The 27,145-nt window shown below is 40.2% G+C and overlaps 2 protein-coding genes across 9 annotated transcripts in view; one reads left to right on the top strand and one right to left on the bottom strand.

Moving 5' to 3' along the window:
- slc20a2 (solute carrier family 20 member 2) overlaps positions 1-10,755 on the top strand; it is a 59,596-nt gene extending 48,841 nt beyond the window's left edge. For 6 of the 8 annotated variants that reach the window (XM_061672099.1, XM_061672098.1, XM_061672103.1 and 3 more), the window contains exon 11: positions 6,000-10,755. In XM_061672099.1, coding sequence (XP_061528083.1) covers positions 6,000-6,164 — 165 coding nt within the window. In that variant the 3' untranslated portion in view covers positions 6,165-10,755. The remainder of the gene's footprint in view (positions 1-5,999) is intronic. The other 2 variants (XR_009768277.1, XM_061672106.1) reach the window with 2 other exon arrangements.
- A 2,530-nt stretch (positions 10,756-13,285) lies between these two features.
- Positions 13,286-27,068, bottom strand: LOC133399997 (E3 ubiquitin-protein ligase KCMF1-like). The gene is made up of 7 exons (XM_061672097.1): positions 26,888-27,068; positions 25,030-25,197; positions 22,570-22,709; positions 19,921-20,022; positions 16,985-17,165; positions 16,097-16,415; positions 13,286-14,229 (listed from the first exon to the last, which is right to left on the bottom strand). Exons 1-7 carry the CDS (start codon positions 26,901-26,903, stop codon positions 13,917-13,919), a joined length of 1,239 nt encoding a protein of 412 aa, XP_061528081.1. The 5' UTR covers positions 26,904-27,068; the 3' UTR covers positions 13,286-13,916.
- Between the last annotated feature and the right edge of the window lie 77 nt (positions 27,069-27,145).

The raw sequence follows: 27,145 nt of genomic DNA, 5'->3' as shown, positions 1-27,145 counted from the left end.
GCTGACAACTTGAGCGGCCGCTCCCCGGGCGACCTTAAGATTGATGTGAGGCCTCGAGTTGCTCCGTGCTGTGACGATGTGCAATGACCGCTGGCAGGCTGTCGGCAGAACCGAGGTCACGTAAAGTTGACGCCTCGTCGCCGCGTGCTTCAAGTAAAACGCATCACGTTTTGGCCTCTGTGATTGCATCAGCACACACCGGCACATCCATCCAGCCATCCATTTTCTCTACCGCTTAGCCTCACTTGGGTCGCGGGCTGCTGGAGCCTATCCCAGCTATCTTCGGGCGGGAGGCGGGGTACACCCTGAACCAGTCGCCAGCCAATCGCAGGGCACATAGAAACAAACAACCATTCACACTCACATTCACACCTACGGGAAATTTAGAGTCTTCAATCAACCTACCACGCATGTTTTTGGGATGTGGGAGGAAACCGGAGTCCCCGGAGAAAACCCACCCAGGCACGGGGAGAACATGCAAACTCCACACAGGCGGGGCCGGGATTTGAACCCCGGTCCCCAGAACTGTGAGGCAGATGTGCTAATTAGTCGCCCACCGTGCTGGCACGCACCAGCACATTGATCCAAAATACAAATGAGCACGTCGTCCTCGGGTCGTGATCGCACTCTCGGTCATTGCACGTTCTGGTCATGTGATCTCTCGCAAATGTAAATCTGACTCCTCTGATTGTGTGACGGCAGAAAAAACAAAAAAGGTGAGTGAAGATTGTCTTCAATGGAAGTCTGACATGAGTAGCTTGACCAGTTTTAAAATTCAATTTGATATAATAATAATATTGATAATAGTGAAGATAATAATAAGAACAAAAATCATGGAATTTGATGCAACAGAAATGCTGATTTCAGACTTCCACGTTACATTCTTTTCTAACGTTACAAAGTATTTAACCAGCTTGCTCAAACTAACCAACATCGATGAAGCTTGTATGCAGTCGGCAGGCTGTTTTAGTAGTTGTTTTTTTTTGTCATGCATATATATAACATAATGCAATCTTTAAAAATTGTTGCATAGCTATATTTAATAGATAAATTTAATACTGTAGATGTGTTCACGGATAGAGAGACGAGGATTAAATAAAGAGAACAATTGCAAATTTAGGTTATTTAATGAAATAAATAACATTTTTTGCATAGATATTAATTACAACCCCAATTCCAATGAAGTTGGGACGATGCGTTAAACAAATAAAAACAGAAAACAATGATTTGTAAATCATCCATCCACCCATCCATTTTCTGAGCCGCTTCTCCTCACTAGGGTCGCGGGCGTGCTGGAGCCTATCCCAGCTGTCATCGGGCAGGAGGCGGGGTACACCCAGAACTGGTTGCCAGCCAATCGCAGGGCACATAGGAACAAACAACCATTCGCACTCACAGTCATGCCTACGGGCAATTTAGAGTCTCCAATTAATGCATGTTTTTGGGATGTGGGAGGAAACCGGAGTGCCCGGAGAAAACCCACGCAGGCACGGGGAGAACATGCAAACTCCACACAGGCGGGGCTGGGGATTGAACCCGGGTCCACAGAACTGTGAGGCTGACGCTCTAACCAGTCGCCCACCGTGCCGCCGATTTGTAAATCATGTTCAACCTATATTTAATTGAATACACTACAAAGACGATATGTAATGTTCAAACTGATGAACTTGATTGTTTTTAGCAAATAATCATTAATTTAGAATTTTATTTCACATTCCAAAAAAGCTGGGACAGGGTCATGTATACCACCGTGTTACAACACCTATTCTTTTAACAACATTCAATAAACGTTTGGGAACTGAGGACACTAATTGTTGAAAGTTTGGAGGTGGAATTATTTCCCATTCTTGCTTGATGTACAGCTTCAGCTGTTCAACAGTCCGGGGTCTCCGTTGTCGTATTTTACGCTTCATAATGCACCACACATTTTCAATGGGAGACAGGTCTAGACTGCAGGCGGGCCAGTCTAGTTCCTGCACTCTTTTACTACGAAGCCACGCAGTTGTAACACGTGCAAAATGTGGTTTGGCAATGTCTTGCTGAAATAAGCAGGGGTGTCCATGAAAAATACATTGCTTGGATGGCAGCATATGTTTCTCCAAAACCTGTATGTGTACCTTTTCAGCATTAATGGTGCCTTCACAGATGTGTAAGTTATCCATGCCATTGGCACTAACTCAGCCCCATACCATCACAGATGCTGGCTTTTTAACTTTGCGTCCATAACAGTCCGGATGGTTCTTTTCCTCTTTGGCCCGGAGGACACGACGTCCACAATTTCCAAAAACAATTTGAAATGTGGACTCATCGGACCACAGTACACTTTTCCACTTTGCATCGGTCCATCTTAGATGAGCTCGGGCCCAGAGAAGCCGGCGACGTTTCTTGGTGTTGTTGATAAATGGCTTTTGCTTTGCATAGTAGAGTTTCAAGTTGCACTTAAGGATGTAGCGCCAAACTGTATTTAGTGACATTGGTTTTCTGAAATGTTCCTGGCGATATCCTTGACACATTGATGTCAGTTTTTGATGCAGTGCCGCCTGAGTGATCGAAGGTCATGGGCATTCAATGTTGGTTTTTGGCCCTTTACATGCAGTGATTTCTCCAGATTCTCTGAACCTTTTGATTATATTATGGACCGTAGATGATAAAATCCCTAAATTGCTTGCAATTGTACGTTGAGGAACATTGTCCTTAAACTGTTCGACTATTTTCTCACCCACTTGTTCACAAAGAGGTGAACCTTGCCCCATCTTTGCTGGTGAATGACTGAGCAATTCAGGGAAGCTCTTTTTATACCCAATCATGGCACCCACCTGTTCCCAATTAGCCTGTTCAGTTGTGGGATGTTCCAAACAGGTGTTTGAGAAAGTTTAGGAATGCTAATCAGTCTTTTTTGCCACCTGTGCCAGCTTTTTTGGAACGTGTTGCAGCCATCCATCCATCCATCCATCCATTTTCTGAGCCGCTTATCCTCACTAGGGTCGCGGGCGTGCTGGAGCCTATCCCAGCTGTCATCGTACACCCTGAACTGGTTGCCAGCCAATCGCAGGGCACATACAAACAGACAACCATTCGCACTCACAGTCATGCCTACGGGCAATTTAGAGTTGTCAATTAAGCTACCATGCTGCATTTTGGGATGTGGGAGGAAACCGGAGTGCCCGGAGAAAACCCACGCATGCACGGGGAGAACATGCAAACTCCACACAGTCGGGGCCGGGGATTGAACCCGGGTCCTCAGAACTGTGAGGCTGACGCTCTAACCAGTCGGCCACCGTGCCGCCCGTGTTGCAGCCATAAAGGTTAATGATTATTTGCTAAAAACAATCAAGTTTATCAGTTTGAATATTAAATATATTGTCTTTGCAGTGTATTCAATTAAATATAGGTTGAACATGATTTGCAAATCATTGTATTCTGTTTTTATTTATGTTTAACACAACGTCCCAACTACATTGGAATTGGGGTTGTAAAATAATTGCATGGTTACATTTGTAGCTTAATGTAATAGATACATCAATGGAAGCATAGACTTAAACGTAAGAGTGGAATCAAGGTTAGTTTTATTTTTAATTGCTTTTGTATCTTAAGTTATAGAAATAAATTGCGCAGATATTAAAAATAATTACAGGAAGTAAATCATTAATAGTAATATAATAATTAAATATCATTCTAATTTTAAAGTTAATTAAATAAAAAATGCTTAACATGGAGCGTTTTTAAAATATAACAAAAATGGCACATTAGTCAACAAAATGACTGCATGGATATTAATCCCAAGAGAGAAATAAGATAATTGATTTTTGACTTTGACTTTTGACTTTTTAAATTATGTAATAATATTTTTGCATAAATGGGTATTAAAGTGCCTCTAAGCAGGCCCAGAAAATGGCACGTAAATTAGACACACCACAGAGAAGAGTAATGTTAACAATCTCCTGATTTTTTTTTGGTGGTGATCTTAAAAAAAGGTCACCGAGCTATTCTGTGTAAATTGAGGCATCCGACGGAGACACATTTTCGGGATGTAGCCATCGTTAGCTTGCTAACTGCACACTGGAGTGGTAAATGGGCCTTGTTATGGACGCTAAGCAGGGCTAACGCACAATTGAGCGCAGCCAAACGACATGATGTCACTTTGTACTTATATAGTGGGGGAGGGAATGCGCGCTAGAAAGTATACGCCCCAGTCCTGTGATGTCACTGGGATGTGTGATAGCCCCGCCCACAAAATCAGGACAATTCAAATGGTGAAAAAGGTGCTTAAGCTATATCTCAACAATTCAGCACTATATTGTTATGTCTTTGCATATGTTTACAGTACTTCAAACATATTTAATGTATTTAGAAACAAAACACGGCTTAGAGTCTCTTTAATCTTAGGGGGGAAATCTATGGAAGCCCTTTTCTGACAGAAATAAAAACTCATAATTGAGAGTAAAATTATGAGATATTCTTGCAGTGAGATTCTAAATCACAATTATGAAATACTAAGTCGTAAATATTGAATGCCAAGTCATAATAATGAAACACTGTCAACCTTGTCTTTGTCTTGAGTTTGTTGTCACCACGCTGCACTATTTGCATATATGCTGTTGTTGTTGTTGACCAATACTGGCCACTCATGCCAGAGTAGCATCTGCACCACTTGCGCACTGACTGAGAAGTATCTGCAACATTTGCACAATCGACATTGCCCCAGATTATCGCACTACTAGTCACTTTAAACTGCATACATTCCTTGAAGTCTCGGCGCCCTTTGCACAATGGCCATTGCACCGGACTCTTGCTGTATTAGTCATTCAAACTGCTTTAAGTGCTAGAGGACTCTGCATATTTTTGCGCAATTGTCCCAAAAAAAAAAAGCACCGACATTACCAGATTACTAGCAACCCTTTATTGCTCAGTGACTGTTTTTTGTCAATGTCGTTATGTCTCAAAAGTGTTCTCTGTCAATTGACTGTCAGTTGTCGTACAAGAGCGGCTCCAACTACCGGAGACAAATTCCTTGTGTGTTTTTTGGACATACTTGGCAAAATAAAGATGATTCTAATGCTGATTCTGATAATTATCAGATACTAAGTCTTAATTACAAGATATCTTAGCATTTCATAATTATGAATTACTAAGTCATGATAATGAGATACTATCTTATTACTGTGGCTTGAAAAATTTTTAAAACTTGTTTTACTTTTGTGATTTTCTTTTATTGATTGATTTATTGGAAACGGGCTTCCATAGATATTAGGGTTAATTAAAACATTCTAATGAATTCTGATACAGTATATATAGATTTCAGTATATAATATACAGTACATATATAAAGACAATTTTCAGTAAAATTTGGGCATATATTTGAGTCCTAAAAGGGCTAAGAGGTTTTTCCATCCAACCATCCATCCATTTTCTGAGCCGCTTCTCCTCAGGAGGGTCGCGGGCGTGCTGGAGCCTATCCCAGCTGTCATCGGGCAGGAGGCGGGGTACACCCTGAACTGGTTACCAGCCAATCGCAGGGCATATACAAACAAACAACATCCGCACTCACATTCACACCTACAGGCAATTTAGAGTCTCCAATTCATGCATGTTTTTGGGACGTGGGAGGAAACCGGAGTGCCCGGAGAAAACCCACGCAGGCACGGGGAGAACATGCAAACTCCACACAGGCGGCGGCTGGGATTGAACTCTGGTCCTCAGAACTGTGAGGCTGGCGCTCTAAACAGTCGTCCACCGTGCCGCCCTATGAGGTTTTTATTTAATTAAAATCATTAACGTACTTTAAAAAAATCTAAATTTCTTAAAAAGAAAATCTGCATTAGTAAATGCTTTAATTATATATAACATAATAAAATACTTTATTATTGTTAAAGTTGTTTGAATGAATAATAGAATACAAATCAGCCTGCAGTCTTTGTCTTTGCCGTGTGATGTACTTCCGCTCTCCAAACCGCGACGCCTGATGGTGTTTTCTGTCCCGCCCCCCCGCCCCTCCGCAGGTGGGCTCAGTGGTAGCCGTGGGCTGGATCCGCTCCAGGAAGGCGGTGGACTGGCGCCTCTTCAGGAACATCTTCCTGGCGTGGTTCGTCACCGTGCCCGTGGCCGGCCTGTTCAGCGCCGCCGTCATGGCCGTGTTCGTGTACGGCATCCTGCCCTACGTGTGAGGGAGGCGCCACCGCGGAAGACCCGAGGGTCCGACAGGAAGGCCAGAGAGTTGCTCGCTTGGTTGCTTGGTGGAGGTAAAGCAAGCAAAAGAAAGAAAAAGAAAAGGCTGTGAGGTGGGTTGGTTCACATGCACAATTCGATCTACTGTACATAATGGCGCAAATCAATGTACACACGTCCAAAAGACTACAAATATGGCAGAAGCAATTATAACTCCAACAAACCAACTGTACATATTATTCATATCATTGTACGGTATTGAGTGTGCTCAACCAACCCCTCTCACTTTAGCCAGCTGCAAGAGGAGGAGGAGGTGGAGGATGATGATGATGATGATGATGGAGGGCTGATCACACTGTCGGCTTCTTTATTTTTTATCACGATACCATACAAAAAAAACATGATTCACTACAGAGTTGATTTTTTTTTTTTTTTTTTTGTCTGTTTGTATGGATTTTTAAATGATGTACTGTAAATACTGACCTTCAAGAGTTGAGGGGGCGAGATGGCAGATCATGTTTTGCTGTATTTTTTTAAACTGTCAGGAAATGGGTTATTCTCTGCACCTTTTCATCACAATGTCATAGCCAGAGTATGTTTCATCGCGCTATTTTTATGAGAAATCTATTCGAGAATGTCATTTCACAAGAAGAAAATTTGCTCCTTGGTATAATGTCAAGGCGGTCCAATAGGTGGCGATAGTGTGCCGCATAGCTGGTTGCCAAGTCAAAAGAAGAAGCGGACCTACTGGCTAATCGGTTTTAGGTGGCTATATTTGAAAAGAAAAATAGATATATTTAAAAAAAAAAAAAAAAAAAAAAAAGGTGAGTCTTTCGAGTGATTCACCGTGCCAAAGTTAACTATTTTAATCACCATGACAACTTTTTAAAAAAAATTTAAGGTGCAGCGAGAAGCCAAAATACTACGAAAAAGTGGTCATATCTGCCTTTTTCTCGTTTTAAAAATATGTTCTTTCCATTTAGTGTCACGTGACAAATGTGCTCTAATGAGATGCCTCAATGTGTCATATCAAAACAATAGTACAGTATTAATAATATGAATATTAATATGCAGAGCTTACTGTATCTTCTCACATGTGTAGCTCTTCCAAACCTGCTGTTTGACTCCGAGAAAGTATAAATGACATCACCAATACTGGTCATCACCAGTTTTTGAACTGGATCATGTGAACTGTAGATGAACAAAAACTTATGTTTGTTTTAATTTATCTGAACAATATCAAGTTGCTTGTGGTGTTTTTTTTTTTTTCCACTTCTCTTTTCCTACTTTAATTCATTTCCGAACATGAACAAATCTATGCTTACGTCGTAGCCACTTGCCTTTTGTAACACGTTGTGTTTCCTTTGTGCTCGATAATTAAGTACTGTGGTGTTTACATTGTAAACTACCAAGGAGTGTTAGGGCAACACTGAAAAGAAAAAAATATATAATCACACCACGCGATTAAAGTCGGAATTTTACAAGAATAAAGTCATATATTTTTTATGTAAAAAAATAAAATGTACATCCCATTCGTAAATAAAAATAATAATAATAAATAAATAATATATATATATATATATATCACACCATGAGATTAAAGTCGGAATTTTACAAGAATAAAATCGTATATTTTCAATGTTTAAAAAAAATATAAAAAATCAATATGTCTACGATTTAAGTAAAAAAATTACATTATATTAGTAAAAAAAAAAAAACACATTCTCAAAAATATACAATCTGGTATTGAACATTTTCTTTTTTTTTCTTGAAAATATGACTTGTGAATGTGTAATAGCTTTTATCAAAGGATTATTTTCCTTAAAAATTAACAATTTTATTGTTATAATAGTACGATTTTAATCTAAAGAAATACATTTAATCTCAAAATATACTATTTTCTCAACCATATAACTTTATTCTCGTAATTTTGTGACTTTAATAACATATGACTTTCTCAAAAAATCGGACTTGTTATAAGAAAAAAAAACTTGAAATATACAACTATTGTCGTGATACTACAATTGAATTCATTGAAATTTATTCTTGTAATATTATGACTTTATTCTTGAAAATGTGACTTTAATCTCTTTAATCTCAATTTTTTCTCAAAAATATATTCACAATTATTGCGATGACTTTTTATCTCATAATCTTTATTTTTGCAATATTATTACTTCAAGAAAATATTTGACCCTTGTTTTTATAGTATTACGACTTTAATCTTGAAAATATGACTTTTTAGCTCAAATATAAAATTTTATTTTCTGAATATTACAACTTGTTAGCTCAAAAATGTGACTTTTTATCTTGAAAATCTACAAACCTATTTTAGTAATATAATTTTTTAGCCCCCCAAAATATATACAATGTTATTTTCAGTAGTAATGTAATGATTTTATTTTTTTTTCCTTATCTGTGTGGCCCTATCTCCCTGTTAGTAACCATATCAAGATGACCTGGGGAAAAACAAGAAAAGGTCAACATGCCTCATGATGCCAATGACAGTTTTCCCACTAACCAGAAGTGTCTAGAGAGAGAGAGAAGAAATGTGTCTGTTATTTTTCTAGCTGCAGCAGCGCTAACCATCCCCACGCCACTTGAATGCCACACGGAAAGGGGTTGAACTAGAGAGCTTTCATCAAAACTATATATTTTTCTACAATATTTTAACCGAGGACGTGGGTTGGCTGCCGATTAGTTTAAAACTGAAACTCCCGTGTTTGTGTTTGGATTTGTGGACAACGACAAACTTTGTAATTTTGTTTCCCTCCTGCTTGGGTAAAAAACAACAACGCAGCCCCGCGGCTATCCTGCTAGCATTAGCTGTGTAGCCGGTGGGCCAAAAATGGCGAGTATGATCGTGTAAAAGTTATACATGATGGTAAAAAAATAAACTGAACAGTGTGTGTGAGGACATGTAATATTTTACTGGGGGCTACTGTGCGTGTGTGCGTGTGTGTGTGTGTGTGGAGGGGGGGGATCAAATTTCAGCAATAATGGGGAAAAAATGGAGAGGCAGGTGTCAAAGTTACACAATATGGGTAAAAGTTAACTGGATAGTGTGTTTGAGGACACATTTTACTGGGGGGCTCAAATTACAGCAATAATAGAACAATAAACTCAGAGACACGTGGTCGGAATTAGTTAGCATCTGTAAGCGTGGATGCTGTAAAAGGCCGCCTGTTAGCCACCAACTAGCGTGGGTTGTTAATAACATGCTAGTCCCGCCCCCCACCCCTTTTTTTTTTTCTTTGTAACTCCCACCACCATCTTTTTGTGGTTGTCCAAACATTGTCAGCCCTCGAAGGCCAAAAGCGACGCACTGTACAAGCGTCAACAAACATCGGCCTCTAGTGGCAGCGTGTGTTAAAGAAGCCTGATCAATGGCTGCCAGTGCAAAACATCCGAGCTATGAATATTTGCGGAAAAACCAAGTACATTGAACACTCGGAATGTAAGACAATGATTTTTTTTGATTTTTCATACATTTACCCTGAAGAAACACTGGGGTCGAGCGTTTGCCCTTGTAAAACGTTAAAATACCGTAAAGCTCATGTTTTGAAGAACGTTTAAGTGCAAAATTAAGTGGCAGTTATAAATACAGCTCTGTAAGGAGACCCCAAAAAATCACTGGGCCTGTTTTGTGGTGTTTTGACTGTTTTTCATTTTCCGCGAATAAATTATCCAAATTACAATATTAGAATTTTGAATTTGGAAGTTTTGTTTCATCCCGTAAACAACTGACAATGTAAATGTTCATTTTACTCAAACATATACTTTAAAAAAATAGCAAAATTGGAGAAACAGACATTTTTTTCCAGCGCTTCGTAAACGTAAAGTGGCCCTCATCGATGAAGAATTACATTTTCAACAAACTTTTGTTTCTGTTCTATTGTTCATTCTTACTTTTCACAATTTTTATAAACTCAAATATTAAGCTTCGACGGTTCACTGTACTCGCAAATAATAGCAAATAACCGTGATGACCGAAAGTGATAACTGCGCTAGTGCAAATTAGCGTTCATTTCATGTGATGTCGTGTATGCACGTCGCGAGTAGGAGGTGACATTTCTCCCGGTGTGATCACAGGAAGCGCGTGCGGACCTCGTACCGTACTGTCGTAGTCAAGCAACCAGAGGGACAGAATGTGCCATTTTTGTTTTTTTCCCCCTTCTGCCTGATCAAAGACGTCACTGTTGCTCGTTGCCGCGTAGCTCCGCCCACCCCGCTATGATAGCCCCTCCCCCCTCGTGTGTGCGTGGACCCGCCCGAGTGTGATTGCCTGATTGACGTGCGTGCCGTATCGTGGTAGAACATCCCGATCCCGGTCCATGGCCGGCCCCCGGGTTTTTCCAGTTCCGTGTCGTCTTTTAAATGTTTAGCGCTACTTCCTGTCCGCTCGCCGCATCACGTCTAATGTGTGGATTTAACAAACGAAACAAAAAAAGAAAACCGTAGCCTGCTTCAACAAAATTTTACTCTGATTTGCTTCTATCGTACTGTAATGTTTTTATTTAAGATTTTAGTGAAGAAAAACAATGTCTGCATTTAAACTAAATTATGGGAATTAAAATTACAAAGAACACATTTCATTGTGTTGTCTCTTTCTTCTTCTTCATGGCTTCTTACATTTTGGAGATATTAATATTATTCATCCATCCATACACCTCAGTTGCCAGCCAATCACCAGGCACATAAGACAAACAACCATTCACACCTTTTAAATGAAGATTAATTAATTAATTAAAAATGTATTTGTATTTTGTAACATTCAAATATATTTGCAATTTTGAATATTTTTACATTTAAAAAATGAAATGATTTTATTTTATATTACAAAAATGTGTGTGTTCCCTTTCAACATTTTAACTTCTTATTGTTTACTTTATTAATTTGGTGCGATATAGGAATAAAGCCGTGATACAAAATTATGAGGAAAAACATATTCCAGGAATAAAATTGTATTATTATGAGGAAAGGTCGTGACATAAGAAAAAGCAAATCATATCATTAAGAAGAACTCATTATGAAAATGAAGTCATAATACAGTATTGCAAGGAGGAACAAAACTTGGAGAACAAAGTCGTAATGGTGTAAGAAAACTAATTTTACGAGTATTGTGCTTCATAGAGGCAAAAAGTTTTGAGTTAACCGTACGTGTACTTTTACCATCATAAAGTTTTATTACTAGCAAAAAAAAAAAAAACACTGACAAGAATAAAGTTGCAATATTATGAAACAAGTCAGATTTTATGACAATAACCTCATATTGTGAATTTTTACCCCAAATTTTGGTGACATTTCAAATCAAGTGAGAAAAATAACTTGAGGAGAATAAATAATTTGCTTGAACTGATTTTATGACATCGTAATATGAGCAAGATTTCTAGTTTTACAAGAAATAGTCATTATTATGAGATTAAGGGTGTAATATGAGAAGAGTCCTGATTTTACAAGAGTAAAGTCAATACTGTATGAGAAAAAGTAGTAAAAAAAAAAAAAGTCATAAAATTAGGGGGAAATTAAATTGTGATGTTATGTTGAAGATTTGAGTATAAAGTCCTAATTGTGTGAGAAAACTAATTTTCTGGGAATTACACTATAACAATTTAAAATTAACTATTTTACAAGAACAAAGTTATATCATAAAAAAGTTATTTTTATGATAAATGTTATAAATGGAAAAAAAATCCAAATTTTACGATCAAAGTAGTCATATGAGGAAATAGTCGTAATTTTAACTAAAGTTATATTACGTGAAAAAGTGACTCGAATAAAGCCACAATATGAAGATGGGGATAAAACCGTAAAAAGGGGAAATAAATGGTAATATGGGAATAAAGTTGTGACGAGGAAAAACTTACAATTACTCGGGAATGAAATCAGAAAAAGGAAAAAGTCGTAATAAATAAAGTTGTCATATGAGGAAAAAGTTGGTATATTATGGGAATAAAGCCTTAATAGTATAAGAAAAAAGAAAAAAATGAAATTGACAAGAATAAAATTACAATATTATCGTACAAGTAGAGTTTTGATTTTATGACAATAACCATGATAAATGAGAAAAGTTACTTTTATGAGAAGTCATAATTTTCTGGGAGTCGAAATTTTAGAGGAATAAAATGCTTCTTTGAGATTTAGATCATATGATGAATAATTCAGCCAAGACTCCCACAATGTACTTTGAAATAAAGTTTCTTCACAAACACTGAACAATTTGACTCTTAAATAAACTTTAAAGCAAAGTGCTACTTATTATTCATGGACAGAAGCCCGCAATGCATTTAAATGTCGCTTTAAGGCAAATTGCACAGGAGTTTTAAAACATAAATGTGATATAATATCCAGTAGTTACTTTTTCTTGCATTTATTATGTCTAAAGTTCTGTCTTAGTGAGTCATAATTCATGTGGGAAATGAAACTTCCAGACGGCTGATGATTTATAACATCCGCCTACACATTTGCATGTTATGTTAATGCACCTTTTTCACTGTCTAAACTTTTGGAGTGAATAGTCTTTGTGTCCACCTCCACTGTGCATATATAAGACGAAGTGGGCCATTAAAGCGCAAAGGCTTCTGGGAAATGGAGTCCTCTTAAGTGGAATTTTGGATTGTAGTCACACAACGCAAAGATGATTACGTTTTCTCTCCCAAACGCTCTCACACACCTTGTCACACTCTCGCCCATACACATACTCACTCTCTCTCCCATTCAGTCACGTTTTCTCTCGAACACACACACACCTTCTCACACATATACAGAAACTCATATTCTTTCTCATCCAATCTTTCACGAACTGACACTCTCTCACACACAGACGATCTCAGAGTCACGCTTTCTCTCTCTCATGCACGTTCAATCTCTAAAATTTTTTTTCTCCTATTCATTGTCACTTACTCACTTACACATACTCCTTGACTTTCATTTACATGATTTACGGTCTCCACAATATGATTGCGTTATCACATTCGTGTGTACACACACATTTTCTCTCTGACCCACAAAACCCTCGACTTCTATCACTTGATTTATGCTCCCTGCAATGTGAGTGTGTTTTAACAGTCATGTTCCCCAAAAGTACACGCACACACAGAGAGATATTTTGTTTGTTGATTTCCATCCAAAACATGTTTATTGTGGTCCACACTGAAAAGTCGAATGAGCCCGAAAGTTCACACATTGCACGTCTTCTTCATGAGGCCTAACACAGATCCATCGGAGCGAGGACAGAAGTTAGCGGGGTAGAAAAAAAAAAAAGCATACAGGTTTTTCCCCCTTCAGAGTCCTCTTTGCATTCGCAAGGTGTGGAGACTGCGTACACACACACAAAAAGGTCCGAGTGAGTGGGTGTGTCTGATAGAAAGTATTGTAGTTTGTCCAGAGTTATTAGAAAGCTGGGTGACACAGGAAGAGGGCGACACGAGTGCGGCTGTCAATCAGACTGTGTACATGAAGCTTGATCATGCGTATTAGCTTGTAACAGCAGTTTTTTTGTGTGTTTTTTATAAAGCCTCCTCTCATGGCCAAAGTGTGAGTTAAGTGATTATCAGCTTTCATATAGATTTGTTTTGTCTCTTTTTTAATTATAATAGATTTATATACTTCTCTCTCACATTCACTCGTCTAACTCGTATTCCACGTAAACACTGACATGGGGGGGTCTGAAATGACAAAATCAGTGAGGAGTAAAAAGAAACAAAAGAGGGGTTAAAAAAAAAAAAAAGAAGCGCAGTCTTTTTGCGCCATCAAAGGGATGGGGCTGGGGGCTCTTTCTTGGCAGGCGGGGGCGCGGCGCCACTCTCCTTGAGGTTGAGATTCTCCAGCGCCACGTCCAGCGTCATCACCTCCACGCAGCCCATGGACTGGAAGTCAGCGAAGTTGCGCAGCGATCCGGAACAGCGGCGATCGGCGGAGATGTCGTCGTCAATGTCGTCGCGGTGTTGCTGGTGGTCCGCCAGCAGCGTGGACAGAAGCAGCTCCGTCACAAACAAGCTCCTGTCCGCCCACTGCGCTTCGCACGCCTGACGCTCCGCTTCGGACACGCGTGCTTCGCTCAGCCTGCAGACAAGTGTTTAAAGAAATGATGAATAAATGATTGTCATTTGGTACATTAACTCACAATTGCCTCAACTCACCAGTTGACTGCCAAACTAAATGTAAAGCGAAAGACAATTACATGTTTTGTATTCACTAAACCACATTACTGTTTTACGAAAGTCAGCAAGCTTAATGCTAACACACAATGCAAAACACTAGCCGGGCTAACAAAAATAGCATCAATGTAGCAGTCGTTACAAACGAACAACATTTGAGCATAAATGGAAAGACAAAACAATACCCACGTGCATATAATGTTTACGCTCTGCAAAAAACGACTAATTACGGTAGCTTAGTTGCAGTTCTCATTGAACTGAATGGAAAATGGCTGCCTCAACTTTATTTATTCCATTGAATTAAAGTATGAAATCATGCTGCACAAAAGTCTACAGAAATAACATTACAATATTTTAATGGACAAAAAACTATTTAGGGCTATTTTTGTTCTTTAAAAATTAGTTACACAACTATAAAAAAAAAAATTGTGTGTGTGGGGGCCGGGGGGGGGGGTAAATCACAGTTTCATGCTATTTCCATTCAGTTCAATGAGAAAAGTTGAATTGTTATACGAATTATTTGAGTTACGGAACAAATTAAACTTGCTTCATCATTCCTTTCAAGCCCTACATTGGTACATTCCAAGCATGTAAAACATTAAGAAAATGGTTATGAATATTTGCGCATACTTGCAACCGACATTAGTAAAAAGGTTGAAAATTGATTGTGCCTCTTTTTGAACTTTGTTAAACAGAAAAACAGATGCAAATGGTTCTATTATTGACATAACTGAAGAAATTAATCCGCAAAAAGATCTGAATGCAATCTAGCCCCCCCGAAAAATAAGTATGTAGCACAACAATAATAAACTTACTTATAAAAAAGAAATTCAGATTTAACTTAAATTATAGAATATATTGTCCCCCAAACAATGCGAATATAAATAATGGAGTCATACATGACAGCACAGTCACACAATTTGGGACTACAGAACTGTCTGCATATGCGGGAGGTGGGCTTGAAGTACAGTCAGAAAAAGCAGAGCACCTCGCAGCTGCTGATGTGCGCCTCAAAGGTCAACAAAGAGAAGTGGCTTATACGACTAGGTAAGTGATGAAGTTGCACGTTACAGTACAGTGCAAAGGATACTTTCGAGATTAAAGTCCTCAGATCACAACAATGAAGTTGGATAGTTTCGATAAAAGTCTTATAATTTGGAGGTTAAAGTTGCAAGTGTTTGCGCCCTTCCTGATTTCTTTTTTTTTGGGGGGGGGGGGGTGTGGGTGTGTGTTTGTCACACTTAAGTTTCCAATCATCAAAAAAAACTTATTTTCAAGAGTAGTCTCATTTCTGAGAGAATAGTCGTATATTTTTGTGATCGAAGTCGTGAGAAATTTTCAGATCCAAGTTGTAGAATTTAGAGGGGAAAAAAAGTCATATTTTGTAGGTTAAATATGAACAGAACAAAATAATTCCTTTGAGATGAAGTCGTATATTTTTTAAATTAAAGTCAGAATTTGGAGGAAAAAACAATTTCAAAATAAAGTTGTATATGTTCAAGATCAAAGTTGTAATATGAGAATAAAGTTATATAGTTTTGAAAATTAAGTTGAATATTTTGGAGAAAAAAAGTTAAAATCTTGAAACAATTGACAAATGGTCTTATTGTCTTCTAAACTAAGCTCATTACTGCTAGTAGCCTCAACTGTACAATAAACAAAAGGTGTACAGCCCTAGATATCCTCTGGATCTTCTCAATGCATTCCAACACACAGATGAATAAAAGTACAGTACTGTTCAACTGCAGAGCGATGGTGAAGTTTGTTCAAACCTGCTGAGTAGAAAGTGGGAGCTGTGTGCCGTGTGCTGGGGGTGGGTCTCTGAAGGGCCCGCGTTGTTTCCGGGGTTGCTGTTGTGGTTGGCGCTCAGGTTGGAGTTATTGGCGGCAGCCGAGTTGGCGTTGAGGATGGCGTTGGCGCGGCCGCCGCGCGTGGCGTTGCGCGCCGTCTCCAGCTGCTGGCGCGCCGCCTGAGCCTGTTGCCGCTCAAGCTGGAGCTGCATCTGGAGCTGCTGCAGCTGCGACGCCGACGGGCCCGAGCTGAGCTGCCCGCCCGCCGAGCGCCGCACGCCCGAAAGCTGAGATAAAAGCTCTGCGGGGACAAAGTGGAGGACGCGGTGAGCCAAAGTTTGGTGCTTGTCACAATATTCTCCGTGTCTTGAAAGATCTTTCAAAATGCTCTAAAATTGCTGGCAATATGGGAAACCCCTTTGAAAATAGCTGGCAGGAAATGAGTTAACAGGGAGCTTATCGTCGGGGAAAATATATTTGGGTATAATCCTAATTCAAACAACCAGATTTGATACAATGATGTTTTGGTTTTTCAATGAAAGAATTACTTGTTCGATACAATATCTTACTAATCGGATGAAATGTCATGCTTTTTAGTTGTATTACTTTGTATGGATGTCTGCATATGACAAAACACTATGTTTGTATTAATGCTTGAATATTGTCTCTATCCTGAACTTGACTCTTGCAGTAAGACATTTCGGTAATGCATGTTAAATTACTTGAAGTGACAGCCCGGCGGGCGGCGAGAAGCCCCATCAGCCTCATTATGACACAGCTGGAGCCGATGGGGCAAATTCCAGCCATTCACCCAGACTAAAATGGGCTCCTGCCACTGCACTGATCACGACATCGCGGTTTGGGACGCACCTGCGATGGGGTCCATGGCCTCCCGGCTGTAGCTGGAGCTCTGAGAAGAGTTCTGACTGGTCGAGAGACCCCCGGTGGTGTTGCTGGTGAAGTGCATGTTGGACCTGCGGGCGCGGGGGCCGCCCAGTCCGCGCCCGGGGTGGAACATCCTCCTCACATGCCGCACGCCACTCGACTCGTCGTGAACGGCATAGTTAAGGAAGCATGTAATCATTTATTGTTTCATATCACATTGGAAGCTGTGAAGGAAAATGTCGCACAAGGGCAACGCTTATCACAACATTACGCGAGGTAGGCAAAAAATATTTGCAATTCATTGTCGCCCATCTGTCTAGGAGAGCTGCTTCTGACTGGGGCTCATCAAAGTCACTCGTAGGAGTGAAAATAGGAGCCCTGTAGAATTGGCTGCCTCAAAGTACAATATGCCTCAGTCACGAACCGTGCGTACGCAGATTTGTGCTTAAATCGTGCGTCAATATATACACAAATTGGAACAAGTAATTTATTAAAATAACAACAACTTTAATGATAATAACTCAAATCAACCATCCGGATTGCTATCAATGCAAAGTTCAAAAGCTAGTATTGGTGATGCTATTGAGGTGTGTTAGTGCCCATGGTATGGGCAACTTGCACATCTGTGAAGGCAGAAATAATACCATAATTTCTCGTGTATAATGCACATTCCCCCCCCCCCAAAAAAAATGGTCAAAAGACAATAATGCGCGTTCATTGCAAAAACGCCACCCGCCACTTAGAAGTTATGAGAAAGGTATACACTTTCTTTCTAATATGCTACCGCCACCTAATGCTTATGGAAAAGGTGTAGCCTACACTTTCATTCCAATATGACAGGGGTACGTGTGACTGCATAAATGTACAGTTGTGCTCATAAGTTTGAATACCCTGGCAGAATTTGTGAAATATATTTTTTTCCCCTTTTTTCCCTTTGTAAATATGACTGATGACTGAACAACAACCGTCATAAATTTCTTTATGGTTATGTTTTGTTTAATGATCAGGCTTTTCTGAAATGCTTGACCGTTTCATTTGAATTGCATTAAAATAAAATTAAATGTGTTTTTCCTGGCCCTTCATGTTTTCTTTAAAGAATTGTACCCATCTCACAAATTTTTGACATTTTTGCAGATTTATTAAAGAAAAACTCAAATATCACACAGCCATAAGTATTCAGACCTTTTGCGAAGTAGAAGTAGAAGCACCCTTTTGAGGTAATACAGCCATGAGTATTTTTGGGAATGATGCAAGTTTGATGATGCAGCTTTTTCACACCTGGATTTGGGGATCCTCTGCCAGTTCTGTCAGGTTGGATGGTGAACGTTGGTGGACACCCATTTTCAGGTCTCTCCAGAGATGGTCAATTGGGTTTAAGTCAGGTCTCTGGCTGGGCCATTCAAGAACAGTCACTGAGTTGTTCTGATTGTCTGTTCTGTTGTTCATTATTTGAGCTGTGTGCTTAGGGTCATTGTCTTGTGAACATTCGGCCCAGTCTGAGGTACTGAGCACTCTGGAGAAGGTTTTCGTCCAGGATATCCCTGTACTTGGGCGCATTCATCTTTCCTTCGATTTCAACCAGTCGCCCTGTCCTTGCAGGTGAAAAACACCCCCACAGCATGATGCTGCCACCACCATGCTTCACTGTTGGGACTGTATTGGACGGGTGATGAGCAGTGCCTTGTTTTCTCCACACATACCACTTAGAATGAAGGCCAAAAAGTTCTATCTTAGTCTCATCAGACCAGAGAATCTTATTTCTCACCATCTTTGAGTCCTTCAGGTGGTTTTTTTTAACAAACTCCATGCCGGCTTCCATGTGACTTGCACTGAGGCTTCCTTCGGGCCACTCTGCCATAAAGCCCCGACTGGTGTGGGGCTGCAGTGATGGGTTGACTTCCTAGAAACTTTCTCCCATCTCCCGACTGCATCTCTGGAGTTCAGGCACAGTGATCTTTAGGTTCTTCTTTTCCTCTCTTATCAAGGCTCGTCTCCCCCGATTGCTCAGTTTGGCTGGACGGTCAGCTCTAGGAAGGGTTCTGGTCATCCCAAATGTCTTCCATTTAAGGATTATGGAGGCCACTGTGCTCTTAGGAACCTTAAGTGCAGCAGAACTTTTATTGTAACCTTGGCCAGATCTGTGCCTTGCCACAATTCTGTCTCTGAGCTCTTCAGGCAGTTCCTTTGACCTCATGATTGTCATTTGCTCTGACACGCACTGTGAGCTGTAATGTCTTATATAGACAGGTGTGTGGCTTTCCTAATCAAGTCCAATCAGTATAATCAAACACAGCTGGACTCCAATGAATGTGTAGAACCATCTCAAGTATGATCAGAAGAAATGGACAGCACCTGAGTTAAATATATGGGTGTCACAGCAAAGGGTCTGAATACTTATGGCTGTGATCGTTCAGTTTTTATTTTTTAAGAAATCTGCAAAAATGTCAACAATTGTTTTTTTTTCTGTCAATATAGGGTACTGTCTCCATTAATGAGGGAAAAAATAAATAATTTTAGCAAATGGCTGCAATATAACAGTGAAAAATTTAAGGGCGTCTGAATACTTTCTGTACCCACAGTATTTGTACAAAACAACACAGTAGCGAGGCTTGTCTTTTGATAGTCTGCATTTTCCCCACCGCCGCGTATAATTCAAAGTGCTTCTATAAACAGATTGCCACAATGCAGTCTTCAAAGTGAAGCGACGCCACACGCAAAGCAGATGCAGAGCAGTGAAGCCCTCAAAATGACAGAGAATGTGATGCGCTATGTTCACAGCACTCATTACAATTCTTTGTAATGAGTTACAGCCAATAAAAAAAACTACCAACGCCAGCTTTAAATTATGGGTAAAAGATGTCATTTTCGTTCGAACAGGTCCACACAAAACTCCATCGGTAGTGAGGGGAAAAAAAGGATATCAGGTCTCTGGGTGCTCTGTGTTCAAGTGTGAGGTGAGCAGCAAAGTCGTCTGTCACGTGATTGGGTTCTCCGCCAGGCAGTGCTGCACATATGGGGCAGATCTGCAGGACAGCAAAACAGAGGGAAGTGCAGTAAACTGTGTGAGATTCCCCAAGCTGATTAAGTTAGAAAGTTCATTAATAATTGTGCATCCCTACGAGCTTATGAAGGGCTTTTAAAATGCTGGATTGCCTGTCACCAGGCTGCATTTATGAGAGATGTTGAGGAGCCTTCTGTTACTTTATTTGGTGACAGGTGGCAAGTGCATTTGAAAGCCAAGCGCTACATTGATTTCTGATTTTAAGTGAATAGAAAAAAAAAATTATTGGTTAATTTCCACTGTTTATTGTCAAATGTCCACCCTTAACCGAAAGCACAGGCTAGTGAATGGTACAAATGCTGAGTAGAAAAGGGATGAGCACACTGTACATTATGTGATTATGTAAACCAGGCTGCTTGACTTAATGCAATGTTGATTTAGTCATGCAGATATAGACATCAGGCACAGTTTGGAGCAGGTCATTTACGAGACGGTGTCAATAGTGAGGCTCACTAATGTATAAACTAAGTATAGACTGACAAGTAGGAAGTGACAAAATATATTTATAGTATTTAATACTAATGTATGTTCAATCCCAATTCCAATGAAGTTGGGACTTTGTGTTAAACATAAATAAAAACAGAATACAATGATTTGCAAATCATGTCCAACCTATATTTAATTGAATACACGACATAGGCAAGACATTTAATGTTCAAACTGTTATTTTTTTTTTTTTTTGCAAATAATGATTAATTTACAATTTTATGGCTGCAACACGTTCCAAAAAAGTTGGGACAGGGTCATGTTTACCACAGTGTTATATCACCTTTACTTTTAAAAACATTCAATAAACGTTTGGGAACTGAGGACACTAATTGTTGAAGCTTTGTAGGGGGAATTCTTTCCCATTCTTGCTTGATGTACAGCTTCAGCTCTTCAACAGTCCGGGGTCTCCGTAGTCATATTTTACGCTTCATAATGCGTCACACATTTTCAAAGGGAGACAGGTCTGGACTGCAGGCAGGCCAGTCTAGTACCCGCACTCTTTTACTACGAAGCCACACTGTTGTAACACTTGCAGAATGTGGTTTGGCATTGTCTTGCTGAAATAAGCTGGGACGTCCATGAAAAAGACGTTGCTTGGATGGCAGCATATGTTTCTCCAAAACCTGTACGTATCTTTCAGCATTAATGGTGCCTTCACAGATGTGTAAGTTCCCCATGCCATTGGCACTAACACAACCCCATACCATCACAGACGCTGGCTTTTGAACTTGGGGTCCATAACAGTCCAGATGGTTCTTTTCCTTTTTGGCCCGGAGAACACGACGTCCACAATTTCCAAAAACAATTTGAAATGTGGACTCGTCGGACCACAGAACACTTTTCCACTTTGCATCAGTCCATCGTAGATGAGCTCGGGCCCAGAGAAGCCGGCGGCGTTTCTGAGTGCTGTTGATAAATGGTTTTTGCGTTGATAGTAGAGTTTCAAGTTGCACTTACGGATGTAGCGCTGAACTTTACACATTGATGTCTGTTTTTGACCTAGAGCCGACTGAAGGATCGAAGGTCACGGGCATTCAATGTTGGTTTTCAACCTTGCCGCTTACATGCAGTGATTTCTCCAGATTCTCTGACCCTTTTGATGATATTATGGACCCTAGATGATGAAATCCCTAAATTCCTTGCAATTGTACATTGAGGAACATTGTCCTTAAAACTGTTCGACTATTTTCTCTCGCCCCATCTTTGCCTGTGAATGACTGAGCAATTCAGGGAAGCTCCTTTTATACCCAATTATGGCACCCACCTGTTCCCAATTAGCCTGTTCACCTGTGGGGTGTTCCAAACAGGTTTTGATGAGCATTCCTCAACTTTCTCAGTGTTTTTTGCCACCTGTCCCAGCTTTTTTGGAATGTGGTGCAGCCATAAAATTCTAAGTTAATGATTATTTGCTAAAAACAATCAAGTTTATCAGTTTGAACATTAAATATCTGGTCTTTGTAGTGTATTCAATTAAATATAGGATGAACATGATTTGCAAATCATTTGAATTCTGTTTTTATTTATGTTTAACACAACGTCCCAACTTCATTGGAATTGGGGTTGTACAACTGGATTTGAAATACCCTATTAATTTACTCAACTGCAGATGAAGTTAGGCGTCCATCGGCGAGGAAGGCTTTACTTACCGTACATATGCCGGTATCGATTCCCAGGTACCGGGAATATGTATCGTACCGGTTCAAATGTGAAAGGTACCCATCCCTAATCTCAAGTAAAACAACTACAATACTATGGTAAATATATTCCCTAAAAAGCTGTCAACAGGGAGCAGTGAACGTTCCGACAAGTGCAACACAGTCCACCTGCCATTGATGCTTTTCCGTTTAGCCTGCCGCAGTCACAAGTTGGTGTCAAGAAAGAAGCTGAACTCCCTCAGCGTGACGTAGATTGAAAACATACCGTACTTTCTAAATCTAATCCACATTCTCAGACTAATGTCATTACTCTGTTGGGAAAGATTGCATTATACTAGGTGAAATATGTCTTGAGAGTGACGTACCACTTCTGTGGAGGTCTCTGTGTGCTCCGCGGCCACGTGCTCCTGCAGGGACATCTCGGTGTAGCCCATCCTGCCACAGTATGGACACGTGAAGGCCTGGGGCTGTTCCACCGAGAACGCTTCTCCGCCGTAATACAAGTCTGTAGGCAGGGAGGATGAGACGTTAACCAAAGTGTGCTCTACAACCATTCATCAGTTCAGTGTCTTTACCTGCAAGAACAAAAATGTATTCACTAACAGCCGAGCAGGAGCCTTTAAAGTGCTGTTATACATTCACTGAATTTTTGTCTGCCAGCTTTTGTAAGGGTATTTCCTATCAAATTACACCCAAAGCAACCACAATCACACCATGCACCATGTGTTCCTGCAACAGCTTGTGCACATTTTCAAATTCACAGAGTGTGAATACGTCATAGCGCTCATTCATAAAAGTAAAAAAAATTAAGAAATACATAAAGGTACCTCCGTGCAAAAGCCTTTTATAGAGCTCCTCTGAACTGTAGATTCAAACCAAAACAGATTTCAGACAAAACATTTTCCAGAAGCTTTGAAAAATGGTTGCTGTTTGGCAGCTCATTCCTCTTCTGTAACAATGCTTTTTGTCAATAAATATTATCCTACTGGAAAGATTATTTCCCATTTAAATGATGCCCCATAAGTAAAAACTTACATTTGTGGGATGAGAAGCGCAAGAGAGTTCAACCTATGTTTAATTAAATACACTACATCGACAAGACATTTAATGTTCAAACTGATCAACTTTATTGTTTTTAGCAAATAATCATTAACTTATAATTTTATGGTTGCAACACATTCCAAAAAAGCCTGAGAAAGTTGAGGAATGCTCATCAAACACCTGTTTGGAACATCCCAAAGGTGATCAGGCTAATTGGCAACAGGTGGGTGCCATGATTGGGTATAAAAGGAGCTTCCCTGAATTGCTCAGTCATTCACAAGCAAAGACGGGGCGAGGTTCACCTCTTTGTGAACAAGTGCGTGAGAAAATAGTCGAACAGTTTAAGGGCAATGTTCCTCAACGTACAATTGCAAGGAATTTAGGGATTTCATCATCTACGGTCCATAATATCATCAAAAGGCTCAGAGAATCTGGAGAAATCACTGCATCTAAGCGGCAAGTCCGAAAACCAACATTGAATGCCAGTGACCTCCGATCCCTCAGACGGCACTGCATCAAAAACTGACATTGATGTGTAAAGGATATCACCACATAGCTTCAGGAACACTTCAGAAAACAAATGTCAGTAAATACAGTTCAGCGCTACATCTAAGTGCAAGTGCAACTTGAAACTCTCCTATGCAAAGCAAAAGCCATTCATCAACAACACCCAGAAATTCCACCGGCTTCTCTGGGCCCGAGCTCATCTAAGATGGACTGATGCAAATTGGAAAAGTGTTATGTGGTCCGACAAGTCCGCATTTAAAATTGTTTTTGGAAATTGTGGCTGTCGTGTCCTCGGGGCCAAAGAGGAAAATAACTATCCGGACTGTTATGGACGCAAAGTTCAAAAGCCAGGATCTGTGATGGTATGAGGCTGTGTTAGTGCCAATGGTATGGGTAACTTACACATCTGTGAAGGCCCCATTAATGCTGAAAGGTACATACAGCTTTTGGAGAAACATATGCTGCCATCCAAGCAATGTCTTTTATGCCAAACCACATTCTGCACATGTTACAACAGCGTGGCTTCGTCGTAAAAGAGTGCGGGCAGTAGACTGGCCTGGCTGCAGTCCAAACCTGTCTCCCATTGAAAATGTGTGACGCATCATGAAGCGTCAAATATGACAACGGAGACCCCGGACTGCTGAAGCTATACATCAAGTAAGAATGGGAAAGAATTCTACCTACAAAGCTTCAACAATTAGTGTCCTCAGGTCCCAAACGTTTTTTGAATGTTGTTAAAAGAAAAGGTGACGTAACACAGTGGTAAAAATGATGACCCTGTCCCAGCTTTTTTGGAACGTGTTGCAGCCATAGTACCCGTACTCTTTTACTCCAAATTATTAATCATGATTTGCTAAAAACAATAAGGGTTATCAGTTTGAACATTAAATATATTGTCTTTGTAGTTTATTAAATTAAATATAGGTTGAACATGATTTGCAAATCATTGAATTCTGTTTTTATTTATGTTTAAGACAACGTCCCAACTTTATTGGAAATGGGATTGTACATTCACACTGCAGATATGATACTCAATTCTGATTTTTTTTTTGTTAAATCCGTTATTCACATTACAAAATGTGAAGTTCACTTGAGTAGCTTTGACCAAAAACTATAGGCGTGAAAGAGACAATCTAGTACAGGATACACTCAGGGCACAGTTGGTTCATAAGCTTGTAAAATAATAACCAAATTTAGGACCAACTGACACATTCTGTCATAGTCTAATTAGACAGTTACAGTAGTTAGGTTTGGAGTGGAGTGTCACTGGTACTCACCAAAGTCGACCCGTGTCAATATACACTGCATGGGGTGCTCCGTAGTGTGTCTAGTGGTGGTGGCGCCGCTCTCGTAGCACGACGCGCACAGGTCGTAGTCGTAGCAGATTAAACATTTGTAGCGTCGGCCTCGGAAGTTGCCTTTCAAACACGCGTCACAGCTCACGCCTGAGGACACACATATGGAAGGAGACCCGTCGGAGCTGTCAGTTTTTTTCCCCAACAGGTTTTGAGGCTTATTTTAAGAAAAACATTGACAGACTACATAGTAAATACAAGACAAAGACCTGCTTTCGACTTGTGTTTCTATTGTTGATTTATGGGACAAAAAAAATATAAAAATCAACTCTTGAGGTGATGAAACAGTCATGCATTAAATCAAGGAAGCGACGACCGGCCATGAAATTCTAAAGACATGAAACCTTAGAAAAACTGTTAAAGGGAAAAAAAATAAAAAACTCAACCCATAAATTCTCATAATACATACAGTCATAGAAAAAAATATTAAACCACCCTTGTCTGTTCAGTTTCTTGCTCATGTTTAATGTATGGTACAAATAAAGATGAATTTGTTTGGATGAATATAATGACAAAAACATAGCTAAGGGGTTTAATTTAAGAGCTGATATTTCACCATTTTCCATGGTTTTCTTGATGATAACCTATTGATGATCAAATTTTTAACATTTTTAATAGTTGCAATTTTGTTTGTGTTCAAAAACATTTACAGTGTATTTAAAAAGTGTGTTTTATGAATTATTTTGAAGTGTGTGTGAGCAGTAAAACGATACAAATGTTTTTACATAGTGTTTGTATTGCAGATTTTCACCAATTGTGGGTGGGTCTGGAACATATCCCATGCTATAAACAGAGTTCACTGTACAGTACACTCATTGGATACATCATTAGGTACATTATCAATCCAATACGGCAGTAGTGTTGACAGTTATGGCAATGACAGATGGGTATTAATATAAACATTGTCAAAGTAATACAGACTTCTAAAGGGAACATATTTGACAGCATGCAGTTCCCATGGTGATTGTCATATGACCTTTGTTCAGAACACAAGATCCGTTTAGGGGTAATGCTAGTCGTAATCATGTACAGTACTGTATATGGCTAGGTTAATTAAGACGGCGTCCACTTTTGGTTAGGGCCATTTAGGGCCTGATGAAGCAGCCTTGCAGCGACTAAACGGGATGCTGTCAACCATGTGATTCAACTTTTTAATGCTCTAAAGCGACTCCCCACGTCGTATTTACGTGGCCTCGTCTAAACATTAACGACTAACTTTTTGAAGCCCGGGCAAGGTTAGCCGCAAGGACATGCTTCTTGCTGAATATTTGCCATACGGTAGCTCTCGAAACTGAAGCTATAATGGCCAACTTTTAGACCAGGAGGGCGGCTAAAAAAATAATAAACCAGCAACGTGCGAGAGCAGCCTCGCCCCCACTCGCAGCTGCCTACTCTCGGCACTCTCACCCCGCCCAACCTCTGCCCAGCCTGGTAACCATAACCAACCCGGAGCCTGGTTTCTGTTAGCCGCCATGCTAACTCTAGCGCGTTAGCCACAGTTAGCAGACGTTCTCTGGGCTTCTTCCGCCTAATTGACAGCGTCGTCTACGGCTCAAGTTAAAATTTAAACACGCACGACAGTCACCGTTTGACCATTTAACCTGTCGACGGTCATGTTTACTGCTCAACCATCACGCGTCCACGCTGCTAACATTAGCCCCAGAGACTACTAGTAAGACGTTCTCGGTTAGCTTCGGTTAGCCGCCGTGGTGCTTCCCCAGCCGTCAACGTTCATGACAAACGCCGACCTTGCTCGCTAAATCGCCGCCGCGTTTCTTACCTTCATGACGGGACATCCTACGAAGCCCAAGGCGGCCCCTAGCTCGGGCCTGACTTGCAAAAGCGAAACGAGGGATATATTAGAGAAGAGAAGGAGAAGCCGGGGCTGGCTGGCTGTCCCTGGCCTCTTCTTCCCTCATGAAGAATCCGGTGTGCTGCTGTCTGCCCTCCCTCCGTCCGCCTCCTGCTGTGTCACCGCTCGGCTCATCGCTCATCCGGACACAGGATGGCGGTGTTGTCATAGCTGTGGAACGACTGC

Source organism: Phycodurus eques, chromosome 3 (assembly GCF_024500275.1).
Source record: "Phycodurus eques isolate BA_2022a chromosome 3, UOR_Pequ_1.1, whole genome shotgun sequence".
Classification (NCBI taxonomy): Eukaryota; Metazoa; Chordata; class Actinopteri; order Syngnathiformes; family Syngnathidae; genus Phycodurus; species Phycodurus eques.
The sequence above is the reverse complement of the archived record's forward strand: the minus strand, read 5'-3'. Positions and strand labels throughout refer to the sequence as shown.